A 22998-nucleotide genomic window follows, 5' to 3' on the forward strand; every position below is an offset into this window, starting at 1 on the left:
CAATCAGGTTCCGATGACACTATCCATGCACAACTCGCGGAGGGCAGATATAGTGCTGCCCTGGAACGACTACACTGCCTTGACCTGCGAGAAATCAGCCAACGGTACATGAGGAGGGGGGCAGATTGGGTAGCTCTTGGCATGGTTGGTGCGCCGGGAGTCCAGGGGAACACCCATAACACAGATTTTAACTGATGAGGGGAAGCCGCTTTATACGCAGGGCCATCAACACAGCTTTTTATAAATATTATAAAACTCTTCACGACCGCCCAAAGGCAACTTTACGGGAGGACCTGGTGGAGGTTCCTGGCATTGTTGCCTCTGCGCTATTTGGACCCAGCCCTTTGTGAGGACCTGGAAGGTCCTATGACGTTGCAAAAAATTCACCTAGCCATCACAAGGATGAATGCTGTCATAACACCTGGCCCAGGTGGCTTGCCGGAGTCCTACTCAACATTTGCCCCCAAACTAGAAGCTGCATATGCAGAATTGTTACAATTGTGATGGTTACTGGCAGTGTCCAGAAAGGTACTGGTGATTCCCCTCCCTACATCTATTCCCTATGCCAGCAAGACAATACAATACATAAATGTTATAGTCCTCCTGACATGACTTTCTCTACAGCTAGACCTCCTACACTCCCTAGGTGACCTTATGATTTCTTTTTGATTTGCATTTTGTTGTATTAGTTTGCATGTTTAAATGACATGATTGCTATCTAAGGCATTTGTGTGCTTACAATCACAATTACCGGTTATCAACTATTACATGGAGCATTACAGAGTACAAGGTATATATTTGTTCCATCCTCAACTGAAAACGACAGGGTTTATTTACACATGTAATCTGAAGCTCACAGTAACCGAAACTATTCTAAGAGTACCTTGTTAATGTATAATGATCCTTGAATTATCTGAAACTTCTATTGGTGACTATCTGGCCGGGTACAGGTAGTAAGTTAAAGGCTAGCCGTCGAATTTACTAGGATGCGCTAGCATTATGTATTTTATGTGGACGGTCTAGCTCTTTCATGTATGACTGCAATGCAATAACTAAATGGCAATGAACCCATGTTTTTTAAATAAATGTCAGTTGCTCTGTCCCTCTGTTTACACAATTATCCCCTCCTTCTCAACCTTTCACGTCTCATCCACTCCTCTACATCTCTGTTCCCCCCTGCCCTCTTCTCCTTTGCTCTTCAACTTTTCCCATGCTCTCAAATCTAATAAACAGATCCAAAAAAACAAAGCTTTCCCTGCTCTCAAGTGCTTTATTAAATTTGTCCTCTTCCTCTTCCTCTTCCTCTTCCCCTTCCCACTGCCCCACCCTCCCCCATTAGCCTCTCCTGCTCCTTATCCATATTTCTGGCCTGTTACTCCATTCTCTGCATTCCACCTCACCCCTTTTCCCTTGTTCCGATTCATGCCTCTTCTTTAGCTTATCCATACTCCTATAATAACTCTATCTTGAAAACAAAAAATTATTGGTGGGAGAAGCACTAACAGCCCTGAAGATATCCTTAGGCTTTGTGACGAAACGCTTAGGCTGTTTGTTGCATTGAATGATTTGCAGAATCAGAAAATAAAGAACGACTTTCATTCAAGAAAGCAAGCAATTTGTGATGTCTTGTTCTGTATGATAAAATACTGATACTAGGTTTGTTGAGTTAACGTGTGTTTTCTCTATTTGGCATTGAGTATATCACATTTGAATTGGGCTTTATCTTTTGTAAAATGATTGTTAAGGAGTGCTTCTCCCACCAATACTTTTTCGTTTTCATGACTGTTCAGGTCTTTTTAGGATGGTTGGCGAAGGGAGTGAGCAAACTAGTGATGTTTGGTCCTACACAGAGTGCGGTATTGTATACCTCAACAATTCTGGTTCTGTTAGTCAATATCATAACTATCTACCACATTCTCCTTCCCTGTTCCCCTCTTCGCCCCCTTCTACTCCCCATTCCTTCTTCTCATCATCATCAGTGATTTTTCTCGTTTATACTGTTTCATAGTTGAGGTAAAACCTTAAGTCAACGTTCAATGTAAGACCGCTGTGCCACTGTTTATGTTATTCTATAAATCACTTCTTTACTTTTTGGGGTTTAGCACTATATAAAAATGTTAAATTATGTTGTTCTTCCTTTTTTTCTCTCAATTGCAGTGGCTTTGATAGGTATAAAGAAAGCTAGAAGAATGTGTCAGCTCTGTGGCATTGAGACAGAGGCCCATCACCATATATATAGGGGTTGAGACATGAACTCATCCTACTACTATTATCTCAAGGTATAACTATTGATTACACATGGCACGTGATATAGGAAACCTTGTCTAACCTATATTCTTGACATGAATATCTCGCATTATTTAAGATCTCAACTATTGTACTGCAACTATTAGGAGGAATAGCTGCTATGATGGACTAGCATTCTGTGCTAAAATGTTTTCTTAAGAGGGATGTTTTTTGCTTGAACTATGAAAGGATGGTACTGCGCATATCTGGGTTATATCTTAGTGAAATTTAAATACATTGTCTGCATGTACTTGTTAAACTGATGGTAAACCTGAAATATAAAATATGGAGTAATGGGAATCAATACGTTTAGAGTGAAAGGTGACTTCAGAACAGCCTCTGAATAAAGCCATCAAATCAACCTGACTTGACTTTTTGCCAAAATCTATCTTAACAGGGTTAAACTGGAGACCTTTTGCAAAAAATGGATCTCTCAAGAGTTAAGTTCAAGAAACTGAGAATGCACATATTAATATTTTCAAGTATGCACGTCATCTTGGTTCAATATGTTCGGTGGAAAAGCATGATTTCAATTTACTTTCATAACAACCACATTTGTAAGTGACCGTTTACACTTCTCAGATGGATGGAAACAAGTTTACAGCTGAAATTATTTTTATTACCCCTCCAAAGAGTAAACACCCTGGATCCAAAAACGTATGCAAACATTTGTAAAAAACTAAACTCTGTTGCATAATAGAAAACTGAGCAAATGCTTACCTTGGTGGTGTCATGAGTATTTAAAATGTTATCTACGATGTTCGATAAATCCATCTGTAATTCCTAGAAAAAAACAGAAATCTCCAATTAGTAAGCACTGCAGTCATTGTTAAGATATATTTTTGGGTGAAAAAGTACATTAATTTTTAATACACAGTAGTTCTCATATATGATAGGTTCTCATACAGTTGTACCCATGCCACACCTTACAATATTTGAGTGTTTCATTTGTCACTCTTTGCATAACCAATGCCTCTCATTTTCATAATGGAGTACTAAGACTCCTATGATACATGAAGGTCATCTTTAATCTTTCAACTAAAAAGCTACCAATGAGAAGAAATCAAGCCACATTTGTGCATGGAATCACAACAATTAATTCAGGTAAAACATGTAATGATATGTCTGGTGACTTTAGGCTCTTTTGTCACTGAACTTCAATTTCTTTTAGGCAACTAAACAACATCTCTTACATCCTCCATCCCCATTAGTTTTCATCAATAGATCTCAGTGAGACACTGAAACTTAAAAAAGGCAGCAGCCAGCTCGAATTAATGTGCATGGGAGGTGGCAGATAGGTTGAAGAAATCACTACACAGTAAGGCTTTAATTTAGAATGCCAACCGGAGGGCCCATTACCTAGAAAAAACAGTATAGACCCAGTCAAGCTCTGTGCTGGTATGCAAGAATCTCTTGTTGAGTACAACTGACATATCACAGTCCCGGTGGCGGGGAAGCCTGGAAAGGACTGGTGCAAGTGCATTGGCATCTGGACAGTAGCTGAAACAGTGTAGTCAGCAATTCAAAGCAACCAGGGAAAGTGAGAGACTGGCACTTCAAAGGTTGATTGAGGTAGCAAGGCATCCAAAATAAGTTAAGAATGATAACAAAATAGGGGAAGTGGATGTATAATGTGTCAAAAACAGTACTTTCAACTGATACAGCAGAATGCAAATATGATGTAGCAAAAGAGGCAATAGGGTGTCATTTGTAACTCGGACATTGCTTCGGGTTCAGCTGTAGCAGAGCAAAGTGCATTGCACTGCATGTTCAGGCTCTCACAGATGGTTACCATGTGGCATCCTTGGTCCTTAACTCCACGCAGAAATCTGAATAGTACAAATGTGGGAAAGCTTGTTACCTTCCTCTAATGGTGGCTGTGGCTTTATCAAAGTAACAAGTGTAAAGCATTAAGAAGTACCAAAATAGTTAAATAACAAAGAATCAAGACCTAGCAAAATGTTATAAGAATAGGTTACTTATTTATATTTAACTAGACATCTCACTGACAAAGCTTCACCAGAGGTTTCTGGAGATATGATTTTCAAAGGAATAAATCATTGCTTTTTCACTTAAAGCCATACTCTGTCCTGCTTTGGACGACCAAATCTGGCAGGGAGCTGGTCTCAAGGACAAAAGAGGTCCAGTTGGACAGTTAATTCACAGTCAAAGCAGTTTCCAGTCCAGTTCCAGGCTCTCTGGCCGAATCACCATATACTTTAATGAAGTCGTCCTGACGCAATGGATACAGGATACTAGTAAAGTGTTCCGAAATGTGGTATCAGGTATAAGGCGCCACTAGGCAGAATCACACAGCCAGTTTTTGAAATTAATCTATTTCTTCAGGCGGTGCTGTAGGGTATGGAGAACCATCAAACTCCACAGAACAAACCCTCAGCTTTCTTTGACAATCTAATTCTCTCCCCAGCACACGTCAAATTTAACAAAAAGTCTCCCAGTTTTCAGAACAGCAAACAAATAATATGTCACACAGTGAAACAGATGTAAATGTCTTGTGTTCTCTTTTTCAAGATTTATTCATGTAGGCTTCAGAATCGGCTCTCAACAGCCAACACGTGTTTCGTCACGTTTGGGGTGTCATCCCACAACTTCATCAAGGCTATAAACTTCAAGTCGTTATTCTTTTGGTTTTTTTTAAGCCATTTTTATTAGTTGCAAGAGAGAATATTTACAATACTTAAATCACACTAATTATACATACACATATGAAGAAAAAAAAAAAAAAAAACAGTGCATATAATATTCATTGTATCTTGAGGAAAAAAAAAAAAGAAAAAAAAAAAAAAAAAAGAAAGAAGAGCATATAAACGTGCCTGTATCACAATACAATCATACATTTAGTTTATGAATGATCCCCATATTCTTTCCTTTCGTTCTAGGGTTTTTGGGCCTCTAAGTTTAGCCAATGATAGCTCCATTGTATAAATTTCATGAATTAGATACCACCAATCCATAACAGTTGGGGTTCTTTTGATATCCAAGTTCGCGCAATGGCCAATCTCGCACAAGAGAAAATAATGGTTATTAGATCCTTGAAATTGCTGTTATTATCTTGTATATCCAGTAAAATTAAATGGGCAGATATTGCCGGAAAAATTATTTGTTTTTTGTCAAGAACCTCAGTTATTCCTGCCCAAAAAGTTGAAAGTTTCGGACACGAATAAAGCATGTGTTCAATAGGAGCGGCTTCTTTATTGCATTTTGGACATTTGGTACGTTCATTAGAAATATTACCGAGTGTCCAGTTTGAAATTCTCTCTGGTGTATAGTATAATTGGGTAATAGTCTTGTAAGATTGTAGTCTTAAGCTTGAAGAATGGACAACTCGATTAATTTGTTTAAATGAGTTAGTGATATGGTTGGAGTTAATATTAATTTCCAGCCTATTAGTCCATTTGTCTGCTATCTTCCCACAATCACCAACATGGCCTTTGTTCAGCAAAGTATAGCTTTTACTGATAAGAGATTTGGTGAAGTTCGAATAGATACATTGAAGAATCTCTGATTGTTCGACGTTCACAATTTGATTTTTGTTGATCAAAAAGTCATGTAGCTGTATATATTTAAAGTACATAGTGTCTTTAATCTTATATAGTATTTTTAATGAATTAAAGCTTAGAAAACCTTCCGAACCATAGAGATCTCCCAGAGATTTAATTCCATAATCTAGCCATTGAGCGCTGGCGCCATCAGAAAAAGTATTTGGTAACCCCGGGTTCCCCCATATTGGTAATTCAGCATTAAAAAAAGGAATTTTATTCGTGTCTGAAATTTGATCCCAGATTCTTTTAATTAATCTGACGGTCTTGAATTTAACTCTTTTGTAGTAATTTGGGTCGTTGACCCGAAATAAAAATTGGTTGCTTTGTGGCCCTAACACAAATTGATGGTAGAATAGAGGAGTTTCTTTGGATAAGAGGCTACGTATACGTGAAATAAAAGTAGCAAAGAAGTAAGTTTTGATTTGTGGTGATACTACACAAAGGGTTCTGTATCTGAAAGGCGTATCCCATAAAAATTTGTGGTATAACACCCCAAGCGCGACGAAACACCAATAGAGTGTACTAATAAAATCATAGAGGTCTGAAATGGTATTTAAAGACATCTATTTTAAAACATATTAGTAAAGAAGCCACGGGTCTTAGGAAATATTCTAAAGGCAGGTCATATAATGAACCAATGACAAAGTACCCAAATGCATTATTCATCTATAACTGAAGTACAAGTTCACAGTTAATTATTCCCAGCAGTAGCACCAAAAGCACCACAAACAAATTAGTGCTTATCCAATTTATGAGTTACTTGCGGACTTCAAAAGAACGCAGACAGTCCAAGCATTCATATGACTCATATGCTGGGATAAAGACCAAGGCCACAGCTCATTAGACAGCGGAGAGTATCTACAGTTCTGGTGGCATGTACCAGAGGATGGTGGAAGAATGTTCACACTACAAATCCAAATCGCACATATTTTCCATGAGACTCAAACATGTATGCAGGCCCACAAGGTTCACCTGGAGAGAGAGAGGGGGGATGGGGTAATCACAGCAGCATTGATTTATTTACTTCCCTGCTAGGAGTGGCAGCACCTTGTAAAGCTACAGCAATATAATACTGAATTTTAGGAAGGCACTGGTACTAGGTATTTTTAAAATGTCTCATAGCTATCCGAGGCTTAACAACATCTTATTAAATGGCTAAGTGCTTGGCACAACACAGCCCAGAGAAAGCAACCATACAGATAGCTGAAAACATCCTTCATATCTCTGATAACAGCAGCCAATAACTAACACCTTTTTGACCTCTTGGCTGGGTTTGACACTGCCTACCACAGACCCTCTTAACATCACCTAAACAAGAAGTTCTACAATGGTTTGTATTCTATATAAGCAAGACATTTCCGTTAGTCTAGATGAACTCCAACAGATCTGAACATATCCTTGTGACCTTCGGCGTTCTCTCTGGGTTAAGCTTTCCGTTAATAATCTTCAACTTCTAAATAGAACTCTTCAGTGTACTCCTATCAGATAATAACATGCCATACAATATGCTGACTATACAGAGGCCTATGAAATGTCAACTTCAGTAAAGCTTGGATATCTAAGGTACACCAAGTCAGAGTTGCTCACTAACAAACACAAGTGCAAGAATAGCGGTCTGCAGTTAACTTTTAACCTGAAGACTAGTGTCAAGACCCTTGCTTCTCCACCAAAATCTACTTTAACCTGAAGACATGCATGACACAAAAAAAAACTACTTAAATAGCATAGTCCCTGCTATTCCTGATATGATAAGATCGCTCAAACAGTCAGGCAACTTTACTGGGTTCCACTGCACAACCACAGTATCTTCAACGTTTGCTATATCACATTCAAGGTTGTAAACTAAAAACCTAATTGTACCTGGTGAGCAAGCTTACGATCTCTGGTGGCACACTCATGATCCATGAAAAGGATATCACCAGGCTTGTGACAAAGAAATGCAAAAATGATAAGACTAGATGACGGGCCAGTTGCAAACCTAGGATCTGTAAAAGTATGTGTTTATTTATTTATTTGTTGAGATTTATAAAGCGCAACGATTACCCTAGGGCGTCTTGGCGCTAAATGTGTTGGATGTGGCACTCTCAGCAGTCATCCACAAACCTTTTGCCTTAACCCTCTTGTTTCCTGAACCTGTTTGGTTAGCCTTTAATACTTTAGCACTGGTTAGCAGTGGTATAGTGTGCAAAGTGCTTGTGTTTTTGCCCTAAAACATGCTAACATTAGCTTACACCCAATTGGCCCATTTAATTTACTTGTAGGTCCCTAGTAAAGTGGTACTATATGTACCCAGAGCCTGTAAAGTAAATGTATTTAGAAAGTTTTGGATAACGCGAACTTTACCCTCGAGGGTATCAGAGCGCTTTACATAGAGGTAACACGTTTAGCACTTAGTCTGATCAACATGCAAACATATGCATGAGAGACAAAGAAATCAACGATTAAGAATAGGCTAACAGTGGTTGGAGTGGAATAAAGCAGGTACATGGCCGGATAGTCTACATAAGTTTGCTATCTGAATCAATTCAATGTCGTAGATTTAGGGTACGAACTTAGTTAGTAGATATGATTTGGCTTCTCTTTTGAAGGCGAAGGTGGAGGAAATTAGGCGAAGGTCCAGAGGGAAAGAGTTCCATATCTTGGGAGCGACAGCAGAGAATGCTCTAGCCCCAGTTTTCTCTTTGTGTGTCCGTTGGGGTTTCAGCAACAAGGTGAGCGCACTTCGTGAGGATCTGCTGCCCCCTGATTTTTCTAGATTGTGTGCCAGGTAACTGGGGGTGTTGAAGTGTAGCGCTTTGTACGTCATTCAAGCATTTTACAGTTGGATTCTTGCTTCATATGATAGCCAATATAAGGTTTTTAGGGCTGGTGACGTGTGCATTTCTTTAAGTTCCGAGGATAAGTCTTGCTGCTGCATTGAGAGAGGACCTTAGTGGTGCTGGTTTGTATTTAGGTATGCCACATAGTGTGGCAATACAGTAATCCAATCTGGGTAATACTAGGGCTTGTACTAGGTCTTGATGAGGTAAGTATGGTTTCAGTTTCAGTTTCCGCAGAATGCTCAGTTGGTAGTTTGCTCCTTTGGTGGCAGCACTAATGTGACTGCATATTTAGGCGTTTGTCTAATGTAATACCTAAGGATCTGGCAGAGTCTATGATGTGGGGAGAGCATTTGAGGGCTGTAAGAAGGTTCAGCGACAGATCAATCTTGATGTTATTTGGTGGAGAAATGAAAAGAAATTCCATTTGAGCAGCATTGAGATTGAGGTGGTTAACCGTGAGCCAGAGGTGTGTATTTTGTAGGATGGAATTGAGGGATATAATGTCATCTGGAGAGGCAATTTTGAGATATAGCTGGGTGTCATCAGCGTACATATGGTAGTGGATGTTAGCTGATTTTAGGAGGTTTACTAGTGGTTCCAGGAATAAGTTAAAGAGAATGGGGGAGAGAGCGGATCTTTGAGGAACACCAAGAGTGATCACTTGTGGTTTAGATAGAGATTGATTCATTTTGACTCGTAAGGATCTGTTTTGGAGGAAAGAAGCGAATCATTGTAATACGGCCCCTGATAAGCTCATTCTTTGTTCCAGTAGTTTTAGTAGGGTGTCATGTTTGACGGTGTCAAAGGCAGAAGATAAATCAAGCAATATTAGAAGGCATGATTCGTTCTTGTCCAGCATTTTTAGTATGTCATCTACAATATGGGCAAGGGCTGATTCTGTGCTGTGATCTTGACGGAAGCCTGATTGGAATTGATCGAGTAGTTGAAACTATTCTATGTGATTGCAGAGTTGTTTCTGTACACATTTTTCTAAGACCTTTGAGAGTGTAGGAATGTTGGAGATGGGCCGGAAGTTGTTAGGGTCAGCAGTCTGCCATAGGTTTTTTTTATAATGGGTGGTACTTGACCGATTTTTAGGCAGTCTGGGATAGTGCCTTGGCGTAGAGAGGCCTTTACAATCTTTGACCATAGTGGAAGGATACAGGTTTTGATCTCTTTGAATATGCTGGGAGGTAGGGGGTCCGAGAAGTGGTTAGATGGGTTTAAAGACAAGAGAATATTGTATATTTCCTGTTCGCTGATTGGGGAGAAGGCGTTCCAACTGGCATTATTTTTGGAGGTTAGGAAGGGTGGTTCCATCCCTTCCGTAGATTGGGAGTTGTGAGATTGGTTGACTGGGAGGGCCGGTAGTAGTTCCTGCGCTAGTTGAAGTTCATTCTCTATCTTTGTTGTTTTATCCTTGAAGAAGGTGGCTAGTACTTCGCAGTTTGGTAGGGTACTGGGTCCGGAGTCTATGGGGTTTGATATGTTACGTGATTGCTGTTTGACTATTTTGAATCGTTTTTTGGGCCCATTTCAGGCCTGGTCGAGTTGAGTTCTGATAAAATTAGCTTTCGCCTGTCTTATTATTCGATTGTATAGGTTCCTTATTGATCTTAAGCATTTTAGTGATTCCATTGATGGTAAGGCTTTCCAAGCTCTTTCTGCCGTTCTTAGGTTGCGTCTTTCAGTGTTCAGGTTGTCGTTAAACCATAGCTTTGAGTTTTTAGTGGAGATGTTTTTCTGTTGTAGGGGAGCGATAGAGTCCATGACTTCTCGAAGTATTGTAGTAGTCAGTGAGGTCGCTGACTTCTTCCATATTGGTCTGTGGGATCAAGGTGTTGTTGCATAGAGTGGTTAGATCATTGTGGTTCATATTACTAAGATTTCTTTTCCACTGTTTGATTTTCTTCGGTTGACCATTCCTAAGGATCTCCTTTAAGTTGATGAGGAAGGTGATGCGATAATGGTCTGACCAATCACATGGGGTTATAGACTCTAAGGAGATAGTGTCCGACTTAGAGATGATAAGGTCCAAAGTCTCTCCCTCATTGTGTGTGGGACCGTCGTAGATTTAGGACATCTCATGGTTTAATAGAAAGGATTTTAAGCTATTCACTGAGGGGTCATTTAGGTCATTCCAGTGCAGATTAAAATCACCCAGGAAGATCTGGGGTCCTTGATGATTAATATTTATTGTTAAGATTTCCATGATTTGTTCGATGAACTCCAGATTACCACCCGGAGGGTGATAGAAGGCATGTAGATTACACGCTACTAATAAATGATACTAGTGGACCGGCAGCATTGACTGTGCCTTTCACTTAAGTAACTTTTAAATCTGCCTCAGGCCTGCCATTACAGCCTGTTTATACAGTATTAAAACTGCCATTTTGACCAGGCAAAATAAACCTTCTGCCAGGCTTAAACTTTCCTTTTTAATATATATAGAACAGGGTGCAGTGTATTTAAAAAGTTAGACATGTATGTTTAACTTTTACATGTGCTAGTAGTGAAAAACTCAATTTCATTTTTCACTTCTGCAAGGCCAACCTATCCCATAGAACAGTATACGGTTAACTTATTACATTTATTAAGTGGTAACTTTCACTACACATGACAAAGGCTCAGCCTGAGAACTCACACACACAAAGGGTTTGACATTGGTATTTTGTGACCCCAGGGCAGGGAGGCAGGACATTCCAAGCACCTCTGTGGGTAGAAACCACAAGAACCTTCTCCTACTTCAAAGTGGGGCCCAGGTTTAATTAATGAACCCTCAGACCCAACTCTTTAGTACACCTCTGGATCTGTGGAAGACTTAGAAGGACTGCTGTGCTGCTGATGCTCGGCAAGAAGGACTGCTACTCTGTTGCCCTGAGGGAGAAGGGCTGGCCTGCATCTTGAACACCAAACAATCCCAGAGTGACTCCAAGGGACAGGTTGCCGGCCTTCTGATCAGGGCCTCAGGGACAGAAAACGGCTCTAACCAACTTGAACCCAGCACCTGGACTCTGTCTGCTGTGAGTCCTGCCCCCAAGTAGTGCTAACTCGGTCCTGGATCCTCAGAAGTGGGCCTGAATGTGCTCTGCCAGCAAAAATATCGCAGCACAATGCATCTCCTCACAGTTACTTTGGAACCGCCGCTGCGTGACGCATCCCCGACATAGGCCTTCGCATCGCAAGCCCTAGTCGACTACATCCTCAACGTCGCAGGACTCAGCACCGCATCCGGAATCGCTACTGTGCAATTCATCCTCACCGCGGGATATCAGAAAGCTCTGGAAACCAGGATTTAAGGTCCTGTGATCAGCGGGCCTAGCTTGGTCCCTGTATCTGTACCGTGCCCCATCGTGGTCAGCCTGAACTTGTGACTTTGCCCTGGTTCGGTGTGAACAGTTAACCACAGTTGGCACTTTGTGATTCTCGGCACTATTTTCACTTAAACCTTGGAAATTATATATCTCCATTTTTGTGTGGATTTTTGCGGTTTTGGTCTTAAATAATTTATTACATTTTACTCTATTCTTCTATATTGGATTTCACTTTATTACTGTTTGAAGAACTGTACAAATACTTTAGAAACGGCTTCTTAGTTAAGCCAGACTGCTTGTGCCAAGCTGGCAGAGGATTAAGCACAGGTTAATTTAGGGGTTGCTTGTGATTTCACACAGATAGAAGTTGTGGTTGCTGCTTGAGTAGGGTATCACCACCTCAAGCAGTAACCCAATTTCCTACTATATGTAACATTTACCCAGAAATGTTTACCCCACATGCTATTCACCCCGCAGGGTTAAGGGGTTGGTAGAGGTAAGTGGCGGTAAGGGTGATTTTAGGGCTATGTTTGAGGGGATTAGCCTAAAACGGTGAGAGTGTGTATGTGTGTGTGTGTGTGTGTGTATATATATATATATATATATATATATATATATACATACACACACACACACACAAAAAGGCAAAATAATGCAACGTAATGTTATAGTATAGTTAGGTGCGGCACTGAGTTAAAAACCAATGCTTAATAAAACTGAAATTCACCTATTATAGTACAGTCAGCTGACTATACTTTGCATCCCTGTCACACTCTGCTTCTGACCTCACATATTACATCACGCATGACATGTTAAATGACACCCCTGATGACATCACTGGCATCTCAAATGACATCACTGGTGACATCATCCACGCTGCTGCTCCTCAAATTGACTATAAACCGCTTGATCGTTTAGAAAAGAAAGTAAGTAGTAAAGGGCCCACAAACATACACTGATTTATGTACATGTATGCACAAGCCAGTGACTATTTTCATGTGTGCATCTATGAAATGTAAATAGTGTAGTAATGGAGACAAGCCTGATTTAGTATGGTAAAATGTACATGGTGCACAGTTTAAACTACTAGCAACCTTTTTAAGTTTTAAAAGTATTTCATTTAAACAACGTGGAGACTGAGCGCAACTAGTGCGAGTTGCAGGCATGTAACAAATACATTGTGGCTTAAATCAAAGACCTGTTGCCAAAATATGTGAGAAAAGATAAAGCTCAGGTTTATAACAAATCATTCACCTGTGGATTTTTGCACACATGCGGACATTAAAGAGCTGCCATGTTGTGCAATCAACACTTTTGATACAAACTGGAGATATACAAAGTAGTGATATTTATTTCCAGAAGTTCAACTATGAACAGCCTGAACACCAACCTCCACAAAGACACGGGCAATATAGCACCTACTCCCCAGCCAGTCCCCTCACCACATGACATCCCCCTCACCCCCATCAAGAACAAGACCCACCCACCCCCTATCTACAACTCCCATCACCACTCTCCACCTGCCAGCTCCCACCCCCACATCCTGCCAACCATCCACATAACCTCAAACTACCTGAATGCCCACCTCCCCAAACCCTCAGGCAACATTGAACCCACGCCCCAACAAGACCCCCGCAATCCTGCTCTCACTGTCCCGACCAGACCCCACACGGACAACACACACAAAACAAGGCGATACGATCCCCTGAGACTCTCTCCTCCCGGACCCAAAACAAACAACTCAGCCACCACTAAGCCACCCACTACCCCGGGAACCCCCCCACCTTCCCCCACCTCCCCCATCCCAACAGTCTCGCTCAGGACCACCCCCGATATCTCAACGATCTCAAAACTGAGCAGCGTCTCTCCAACCTAGAAACCCACATAGCAACTATTATCCGGGGCTTTAGCGATATCCTAGCCAACCTCGCGGTGCCCCAGCACGCCCACTCCTCCACACACAACAAAGACCGTCCATAGTCCCCCCCGCTAACCCCATCCCCTCTCTGGCACAGAGACACAAAAGAACTAGAGACGCAATGTCTGAGAGTAATGCGGCCGACCTCGCCTCCTCGTACGACAATCCGTTAGCGGTCACCCTCCAATCCAAAATCCAGGTGATCACTGGACTGGGAAGAGTCCAAGCCCCTCCAAACTCACCCAGACCACCGTCCACCCACAATAGCGTGCCCACAGCCCCTCTAACAAAAAAACAAAGCAGAGAAGACCCCGACTAACTACATACTCAAACTGCAGATCAGCCATCAAACATGCCACGGACTTAGCAGAATCCATCCTCACTCACAACATAGACATAGATATGACATTCATCACTGACACCCGGCTCAACAACTCCTCCGTACCTCTCCTAGACACTCTCCTTTCCCCAGGCTTTACTATCACCAATAAAGACAGAAAAGAACAAAGAGGAGGAGGCATAGCAATCATCCACAGAGACAATATTTCCGTGTCGGAAACGGGCTCCTTCAACTGCAACACCTTTGAGTGCCTAACAGTCAACATCAACACGAGCAACAACAAAACACTAACCTGCCACCTTATTTACCACCCCCCAGGCAACCCCGCCACTTTTGCTGAACACCTGCCTGACCTGATCGCCCACAGCTCACTACTAGAGGCGAATAACCTAACCTAAATCTGGGAGACCTCAACCTACAATGGAATGAAAATAGCAATGCACTAATTCACAACCTGTGCGAGTTGCTACATAACAACAACCTTACGCAACACTGCACAGATGAAACTCACAACAAAGGAGCAATCCTTGAGGCCATCTTCGCCAAATGTGACACAGTGAAGATAAACCACAACCTGCCAGTTAATCCTCTTCCATCTCACTCAGTCAGCCACTCTACAACCCCCCATCCAAGAAGAGCCCAAATGGACCAGAAACCTCACCCAGATCAACATGACCGACCTGGAAGAAAAAGTCAATTTCCTCAACACCTCCACGGGGATCTATCCACGACAGAACTCACCGACTATTACAACACATCCCTGACATCCATTCTGGACCAGATAGCCCCTCTGAAACAAAAAAAAGCCAGGAACATCCCATCCAGATCCTGGTTCAATACAGACAACAATACCGAAGGGCGACAACTCAGAGCCACAGAAAGACTGTGGAGAAACAACCCTCCACTAGCCTACTCGAACAACTCAAAGCAGCTCGAAGAAACTACAAAAAACAAATACGTAACGAATAATCGAACTTTTTCTGCTCTGCCCTGGACAATGCAAAAAACAGGCCCAACGAACTGTTCAAAATCATAAAACAACCAACCACTTATCCCCCCGTGTCCTCTACCCAGGCCTTTAAGGAACTGTGCGAAAACTTTGCCTTACTTGTTTGAAGAAAAAATCTCCAAGATTGAGCTCTCACTTGACATCACCACCAACCACGCCTGCGAAAGCCTGCCCCCACTCCCAACCGTAAGCACATACAGGCACCTCACAAATACTTGGAAATCCTTCTATCCAATCTGGGAAGCCGAGATTATCAACCTAATCACCAACTCCAAACCTACCTCGCACGTCTTTGATCTTATACCCTCCCAATTGACCAAAAAATTCAAACTCACAATAGCCCCGTTCTGGTGCATAATCATATACAGCTCCCTGAGAACCAGCATCATACAGGATTGCCTCAAAGAAGGCCAAATAACGCCACTACTAAAAAAAAAGGCCTGGACTCCACAGATCTGAACAACTTCAGACCAGTCTCCAATCTCGCCCTCCTTTCCAAAATTCGCAAAAAATGCGTCCTATCACAATTGACTCAGCATATGCACAACATCAACCTTCTTTATCCCCACCAATCAGGTTTCAGAAAAGGCTACAGCATGGAGACGACGATCCTACGGCGATCCTAAACATCACAGATGATATTCGTAAGTCACTTGATAACGATCACTGCTGCCTACACATTCTCCTTGACCTATCGGCAGCCTTTGACACGGCAGACCACCATCATCTCATCAAGGCCCTACAAGAAAGGGTGGGTGCCGATGAGATGGTCCTCCGCTGGTTCACCTCCTTCCTCCACAACCGATCGCAAAGGATAAAAATCAAAAACTTTACCTCCAACCTTCACTCAGTCAGCAGGGGTGTGCCCCAAGGTTCAGTGCACTAACTGCAACTGTTCAATATATACATGGAACCCCTCACCTCCATACATAAAAATGCTAATATCCCCTTCCACCTATATGCTGATGACACCCAGATCTATCTGGAAACTTCCTCCCCAGATGACATCCTCAGACTAAACAACATCCTAAAAGAAATTCAACACTGGCTGTCCCTAAATCACCTTAAACTTAATCAGGACAAAACAGAGATCCTCCTCATCTCCAACAAAGAAGAGAACCTACATATTGCAGAATGGCTTCAAGCTTTGGATACTCTAAACAGCAATCTCACCCTAGCTAACTCCGTAAAATCACTAGGAATCACCCTAGACCCCAAACTGGACATGACCAAACACATCAAAAATTCTGCATAGACCGCCTTACCCAACCTGAAGCTTCTCTACAAGATTAAACCATTCATTCCCAACAAAGACCTCAAACAAGCCACCCAAGCACTTGTGCTATCCAGACTAAACTACGATAACGCTACCCTAACCGGCACCGCTAAAACCCACCAAGCTCCACTCAAAACAACTCACAATGCAGCAGCCAGAATGGTCACAGGAATCAGGAAATATGACCACATTTCTCCTGGACTAAGATAACTAAATGGCTCCCAATTGATCAGCAGGCGTACTTCAGAACAGCCTGCCTCACGCACAAAGCCCTACACACAGGGAAACCGGACTACCTGGCCACCAAGCTCAAAAGGGCAGGTCAGACAAGGAACCTCAGGAGCTCCAACTCCCTCCTTCTCATCCCCATGAGAGCACACAAACAATCAACCGCTGCTAGGTCATTCTTGGGAAATGCGCCTAAAATCTGGAACTCCATCCCAGCGGACATCAGAACGATCCCGTCCTTCACAAAATTCAAAATGCACCTTATAGCCCTCCTCCTCGACTGCTCCAACCCGAAGGGATAACCCCCGCCCCACGCCTAACCCTATCCCCGTTTTCGCTCCACACCAACTGACTCACCTCAGCCAAAACCGAGGTTTCCTCAGGACCCTTGAACTACCTCAACAATGCATGCAACAAGGCCATCTCAATACTCTACTACTACCTCAAGAATTTGCAGCACCCGTGGAGTTCCGAACTTTTGTTTGTTATTGCTTTATGAAGTATCTCCTATGAAACACTGTTGTAAAGTGCTCCGATACCCTCTGGTCAGGTCAGCGCTATATAAAACTCCTAAATAAATAAAATAGAACAATAACAATTCTGAGACATTATACATTGCTTAACAATGTATAATCTTTGAGTGACTCACAAATAGTTCAAGTTGCATAATTATTGTAAGGGTTGTATTGGTGTGCATATTCTGCTCATTTCTAGAATATGTGTAAGCTAGTTTTAAAAACAGGCATTATCAGTGACAAAAGTGTAGATGTGAAGTAGTTGATTTAAACTTCGAAGTTATACTAAATTCACTGAACTATAACTGAATTTCAGTTTTGTTTGTTTTTTAAGAGCTTGTTTGTAATCTCGTCAATACACAAATATAACGTTACTATAACCTTTGATTTCTCTCAGTGAACTTTTAGTTTTTTTTTTATGAAACCAAGCTAAGATCTTATTACCATACGTAACTCAACCACTGTGTTTCTCAGTTAATTTCTGGTGTATTTTATATTACTATTATTGACTAAAACATCGATTTAACTATTCTTTTTTTCATATATTTCTATAACTCCCAAACTACTGAAGATATTAGCACAATTTTTTTTAAAAGGTCTCTTTCTAGACCAAGATCGAACTTTCTGCAAAATTTGATGTCATTCCGTTTAGCGGTACGGGCTGTAGTCGTGTCTAAAAAGCAACATCTCTATAGACATTGTATGGGGGAAAAGCGCTGTTGGAAACCCCCCTTTTTCTTGGCCCCGCTTCATAAATCACCCCACAACCTTCCAGACAGCAACTCAACTAACTTGAGGGCTAATCTCGAAAATTTGGTGAAGATTCATCAAACGGCGCCAAAGTTATTACCAAAACAAACAAGCATTTGCAATGCAATAGGTCTCGCATTAGGAAAGTTTGAGCTATTGGTATTTTAAATGGCAAAGTTTTTATTTATGTGTTGTTTTTGAAAATAGCGAAATTAATAGCTTTGTCATTTACAATGCCAATAGTTATAACTTTCGCAAATGTGATACCTATAGCATTTGTAATGCAATATGTTTTGTATTTACATGACTTAGATGTATTGCTATTACAAATAATAATGGCGTTTAATTTTTTTAAATAACTAATACTTAAATAAAACAATGACAACCCCCCCCCCGGGGATGTCAGTAGGATGGTGGGGGTGCTTCAGCTCCCCCAAAATATTCGTGCTTGAGTTTAGAAGGGGAATGAGCAAAAAAAGTTGTTTTTTTACATTTATTTTTTATCTTGTCACATTTGCTGTGTTCAAAGAGAAAGGTCGGATGTCGATGTCTCACAAATTGCTGTTTTATTTTTTTTAAAACATGGAAACTGATGTTTACTTTTCATTCTCTGACTGAAAAATGAGAGGAGTTTGTAAAGTGAACGGACAATCTTGTGGTGTGAAAGAAAAGGCTGTAGGATGTCATTTTTTGTAACACGACAAAATTTAAAAACCTAGAATTCGACAGTACGATTTTTTTTAAATATACCAGCACTTCAAATGGCGGAAATGAAGCGCTTTTTTAAAATTCTGAAGTGTGAGGGACACAACGATTACAATAGGATTAAAACAAATAATCAAGTAGTGGATGCGACCTTTTAAACGAATTGCTTGACCATGATGTTATTCCTCGAATTGTTTCTGTTGTTTGTTGTTTGGCCAATAGAAAACCAAAAACCGGTACCAACGGATGACTCATTAACGGTACTGTGCCTTTTGATTGTGGCAATTGCATGTGCTTTCTGAACCGACTAGTTGATCCCAGTCTGCTTTTACTGCATTTTGCTAACAGGAATGTGATGGCGGCCGGCCCCCCGGGTTGTAGGCCAACAGCTGTGTGAACTTGAAGGTGCAATAAAGGTTTTTGGAAACAAAAAAAAACAAAACAAAAAAAAAAAATCATAACGCTCTGTTTGGTGATACACAAAACACAAATATTCACTGAAACTTAATTTTCACACATTATCATAGTTTTATCAGTAAACCTGTACGTGCACATTTAGTGGCCATGACAGTAGAAAATGTGCTGTATGCAAATGACAGTGGCTACCACACCATGCTTTAGTAATATACCTGTGACATGGTGAACCCTGTAGCACCACCAGCCACATACCGCACCCTCACCACTCTCCTGCTCAGAGGGTGTGGCTCGTTGGCTGTGTGTGTGACCTTGGATTTTTCACAAACCCTAGGACTTCAGTAATGTAACATTTATGGCAGATCTCCCATTCTAAAAATGACTCAACGCCACTGTGTGAGCACTGTAATAGATGCTTCACGTGCCGAGCATTCTCACACCCAACACTGCCACACCCCGCGCTCTCTCACCACGAGCCCTCACGAAGAAAAGTATTTTTGGAATCCAACATTTTCTCAACATTGTGGTTCAGGGCGGCTGTGGTTCCTAGCGAGAGAGAAACTGCAGGCAGAGGCTGTGGTTTCCTGTAAACTCTCTAGCCTGGGACGAGAAGCAGGGTTCATGAGGCTGGTTACACAGCCAACAATCACTGTCGCTGCAAGGCAACTATGAGCCCGGGGGCAATTTCTCCTCACCACAACCCTCAGCGTAAAATATGCTAATGAGGTTTCAGTGCCCTCGACCCACAATCGCTGGGACCTGGTGCCACTGCACATGCTGCACCATTGTTAGGTGCCGCGCTGTCAGGAATGTGTTAAAAGCGCCGCTCCCTCGGGGACTGTCGCTGCTGGGAGAAATAAGATATGTTGGAAAGGGAACCGTGAATACTCGTTTAGTTCGCCCCGGAGAGGGTTAACTCAAAAACGAATGTATTTTCCACAAAAAACAAGAGGCCAAGTGAAGTGTAACTGGGTCTTGTCTGCTGTCATAACGACGTACAAAGTGTTTCTACTGTTGGTTTAAACAGGGGGGGGGGGGCTTCCTTCTGTAGTCTGGTGCAGGTGTAAAGTGCTCACATTGGTTTCACTTCGCGCTTTATTAAAAGTGCAAACAAAAGAAATGGAAAGAACGTTCTGGGCTCTGGCTCCGTCGGCAGAGACTGGACCAAGGCGGAAACTCCTTTTATTTCTCTATTTTGGTGCAAACTGGGCAGGTGTTTCTCAGGGTCGTTCGGGGTCTTCTATTTTTTATTTCACTCCGACACTAAAGATTCCCTCGTCTAGAGATGGCGTCGACTGTAAAGCCACGCCACAAAATGAATATAATCTTCATTTCATAATTATAGATTTATTTGGGGGGGGGACGGGGCAGAGACTAGTGCAGTCAACCCGTAACTGTCGCCTAAAAGCGGAAAAAAACTTTTTGAGTGTGTAAATGCAGCGGTCATACTCGGGCATTTACCGCATAATCCTGAATGTAATATTTTTGACACTTAAATTGCCACGCAATTTAAATGACAGGTGTACCTAAAATGTTTCTAGTTCAAATAAACGAATTAATTTGTGTTTTTGCCATGATTTAGATGACCTTCTTCCATAATGTATTCCTCTGTGCCGACTATAGTTCGGAGACTCGACAATAACACAGCTTCGCGGAATGATTTGAGGGCTCTCGTTATGAGATTATGAGTACATTCATGTTACAAAGAGAAACATAAGATATGCCTCAGTCCCCTTTAAAATGTGAGTGTTTATATCTTCGAATTGGGTGCAAAAAAAACCCACCAAAACCGACAAAATGTAAATATGTTTGGAATATACACGTTTATACGTACAATGTAATAAATAGGCTGATCGTAAGTGATATGTGCGTGTAACACTGGCATTGGTTTCGTTTGAAAAATTAATAAGAAAGGCATATATTTTAGTGCCTAAATTATACGCTGGAATCGAATTCCGGCGTTTGCGTGCGATTCAACTGCTTGACCCTCGGCAGGCCGCTTCTAGATCGCGCCTTTTGTTTTTCTTGTCCGACTGATGCGAGCGACGCTTGGAGAACTGGGTTTCGTGTGGGAAAGTGCCCAAAACACAACTCGCTCGCGGTACTTCACATGTAAAACAATGTTGACGTATGTACAGTGCACAGGTCAAACCGACAATTTTTGCATCACTCGAGGCCGTCGTTTTTTTCCTATTTCAGTATGTTGAAAAGTTTGTTTTTTTAGATAATGTTTTGCATGATTTGGATGTGAAATGTATGTACAGATCTGGTCGCGATTTGGCCCACACCGAATGCATTTCAATGTACAGAAACATGTCAAGAAGTTCACATGGGGCACCAGGATCTTCCGGCTACTGACATCAACGAAGCCTCTCGATGGCCTCATAGCCAATAACAAAAACGGAAGTCAGGCACTTTTGCCTGAGACGGGGGCGGGGCCTGCAATCCGGCAGGAAGTCCCGCCCGCCGCCGCCGAGGAAGAAGTGGAGCCGGCCGACTGATGGCCTCTCCGCAGCCCGGGGCTCCCAGGTCCTGGAGGGAGCCCCGGAAGTGAAGTCCTGCCCCCTGGTACCAGCGCTGCCGTAGATGAGACACTGAACACGCCGAAAGAGCCCCGTAAGTGGTGTGGGTGGGGAGGGGGTTGGCCGCGCGTGTGTCTGTGTGTGTTCGAATGTGTCTGTGCGTGTGCCTGTGTGTGTGCGCGTGGGTTTGCGTGTGTGTATGCAGTGTGTGTGTGCCTGTGTATGGCTGTGTATGTGCGCATGCGTGAGTGTAGAGTGTTTGCGCAAGGGAATGAGGCAAGAGAGGGGCACGGCGCCGTGCGCGCTCACGAGGTCAAAACTGAGCAGATCTGCGCTCGTGCACCCTCTCCTGTCCACATTCCCAAAAACGGGGGACATTAGTTGTCGAAGCAGACTGCAATCAATGCTTACGGATTGAATGCAGGTCGTGCTTCGACCTAAAAACGCTTTGAGAGAGAGAGAGAGAGAGAGAGAGAGCGAGAGAGAATATATATGTGTGTGTATGTGTATATTTATATCCATCGTGCTCCTCGTGCAGAAATCGCCACCTCCAAAGCGAGAGTTGCTTCGTCTGCAAGGACCCCACGAGAAAGGGTCCTACAATATTCACTTTTCCTGTAAAAAAGGATGACGAAGCCACGTGAGGTTTCCACAGATTTTATTGTAGGCCGCTACCAGTGTTTTTATAGGAAATGCCTTTTTTGGTTTGCTAAAAACTTTGATGTCATTTCACGAATGTTCACAAAACTTTCCAGTAAAGTGCTCCTTTTTCCCTAGTTTGTGCATTGAAAGTTTTGGGGTGATACGACAAATGGGGCACAGAAAAAATGGGACTTAAAACACAAAGTCCCAATGCATTTTCTTTAGACCTTTTTTAGACAGCGCCACAGCAGAAAATACTGAAAGGAATTACACCACATTTGGCAGGAAGCTAGATCTTGGTCCAGAAAGCGAATTTCTGTGATTTGGTGTCAATCGTTCAGAAGTTTTAAAGTAATTGAGGCAAAAAAATATTTGTATATCGGGACTGTTAGGTTCGAGGGACTTTTGCGAGAGTCCCTCAAACCCAAGTAAAAAAACGTCTGCTTAGCCCAGGGAGTTATTTTTCCCTTGGGTCAATTTGTTCCAATGGGAGCAAGCACTCGGATTGAAAATGAAAATAATATAAGAGGCAGGATAGAGATACCCTCCTCCCCAATCCCTGTGTGGGGTGCTGTGCCAAAGGGCCTGCCTCCCCTTCCCGCCACCCCGGCCAAAAAAACAATCCTGTGTAACTTTAAAGAGCGTGGGGCAGCGTGGTCCCCCTCCCTGTGCCTCAAAAGACCCTGGGGACACC

The 22998-nt window shown here is 42.2% G+C and overlaps 1 protein-coding gene across 3 annotated transcripts in view; it reads right to left on the reverse strand.

The window, feature by feature from the left end:
• USP32 (ubiquitin specific peptidase 32) overlaps positions 1-22998 on the reverse strand; it is a 1745589-nt gene that overhangs the window by 949918 nt on the left and 772673 nt on the right. For all 3 annotated transcript variants that reach the window (XM_078679804.1, XM_078679802.1, XM_078679803.1), the window contains exon 9: positions 3007-3069. In XM_078679804.1, coding sequence (XP_078535930.1) covers positions 3007-3069 — 63 coding nt within the window. The remainder of the gene's footprint in view (positions 1-3006; positions 3070-22998) is intronic.

Source organism: Lissotriton helveticus, chromosome 3_1, assembly GCF_964261635.1.
Source record: "Lissotriton helveticus chromosome 3_1, aLisHel1.1, whole genome shotgun sequence".
NCBI classification, from domain to species: Eukaryota; Metazoa; Chordata; class Amphibia; order Caudata; family Salamandridae; genus Lissotriton; species Lissotriton helveticus.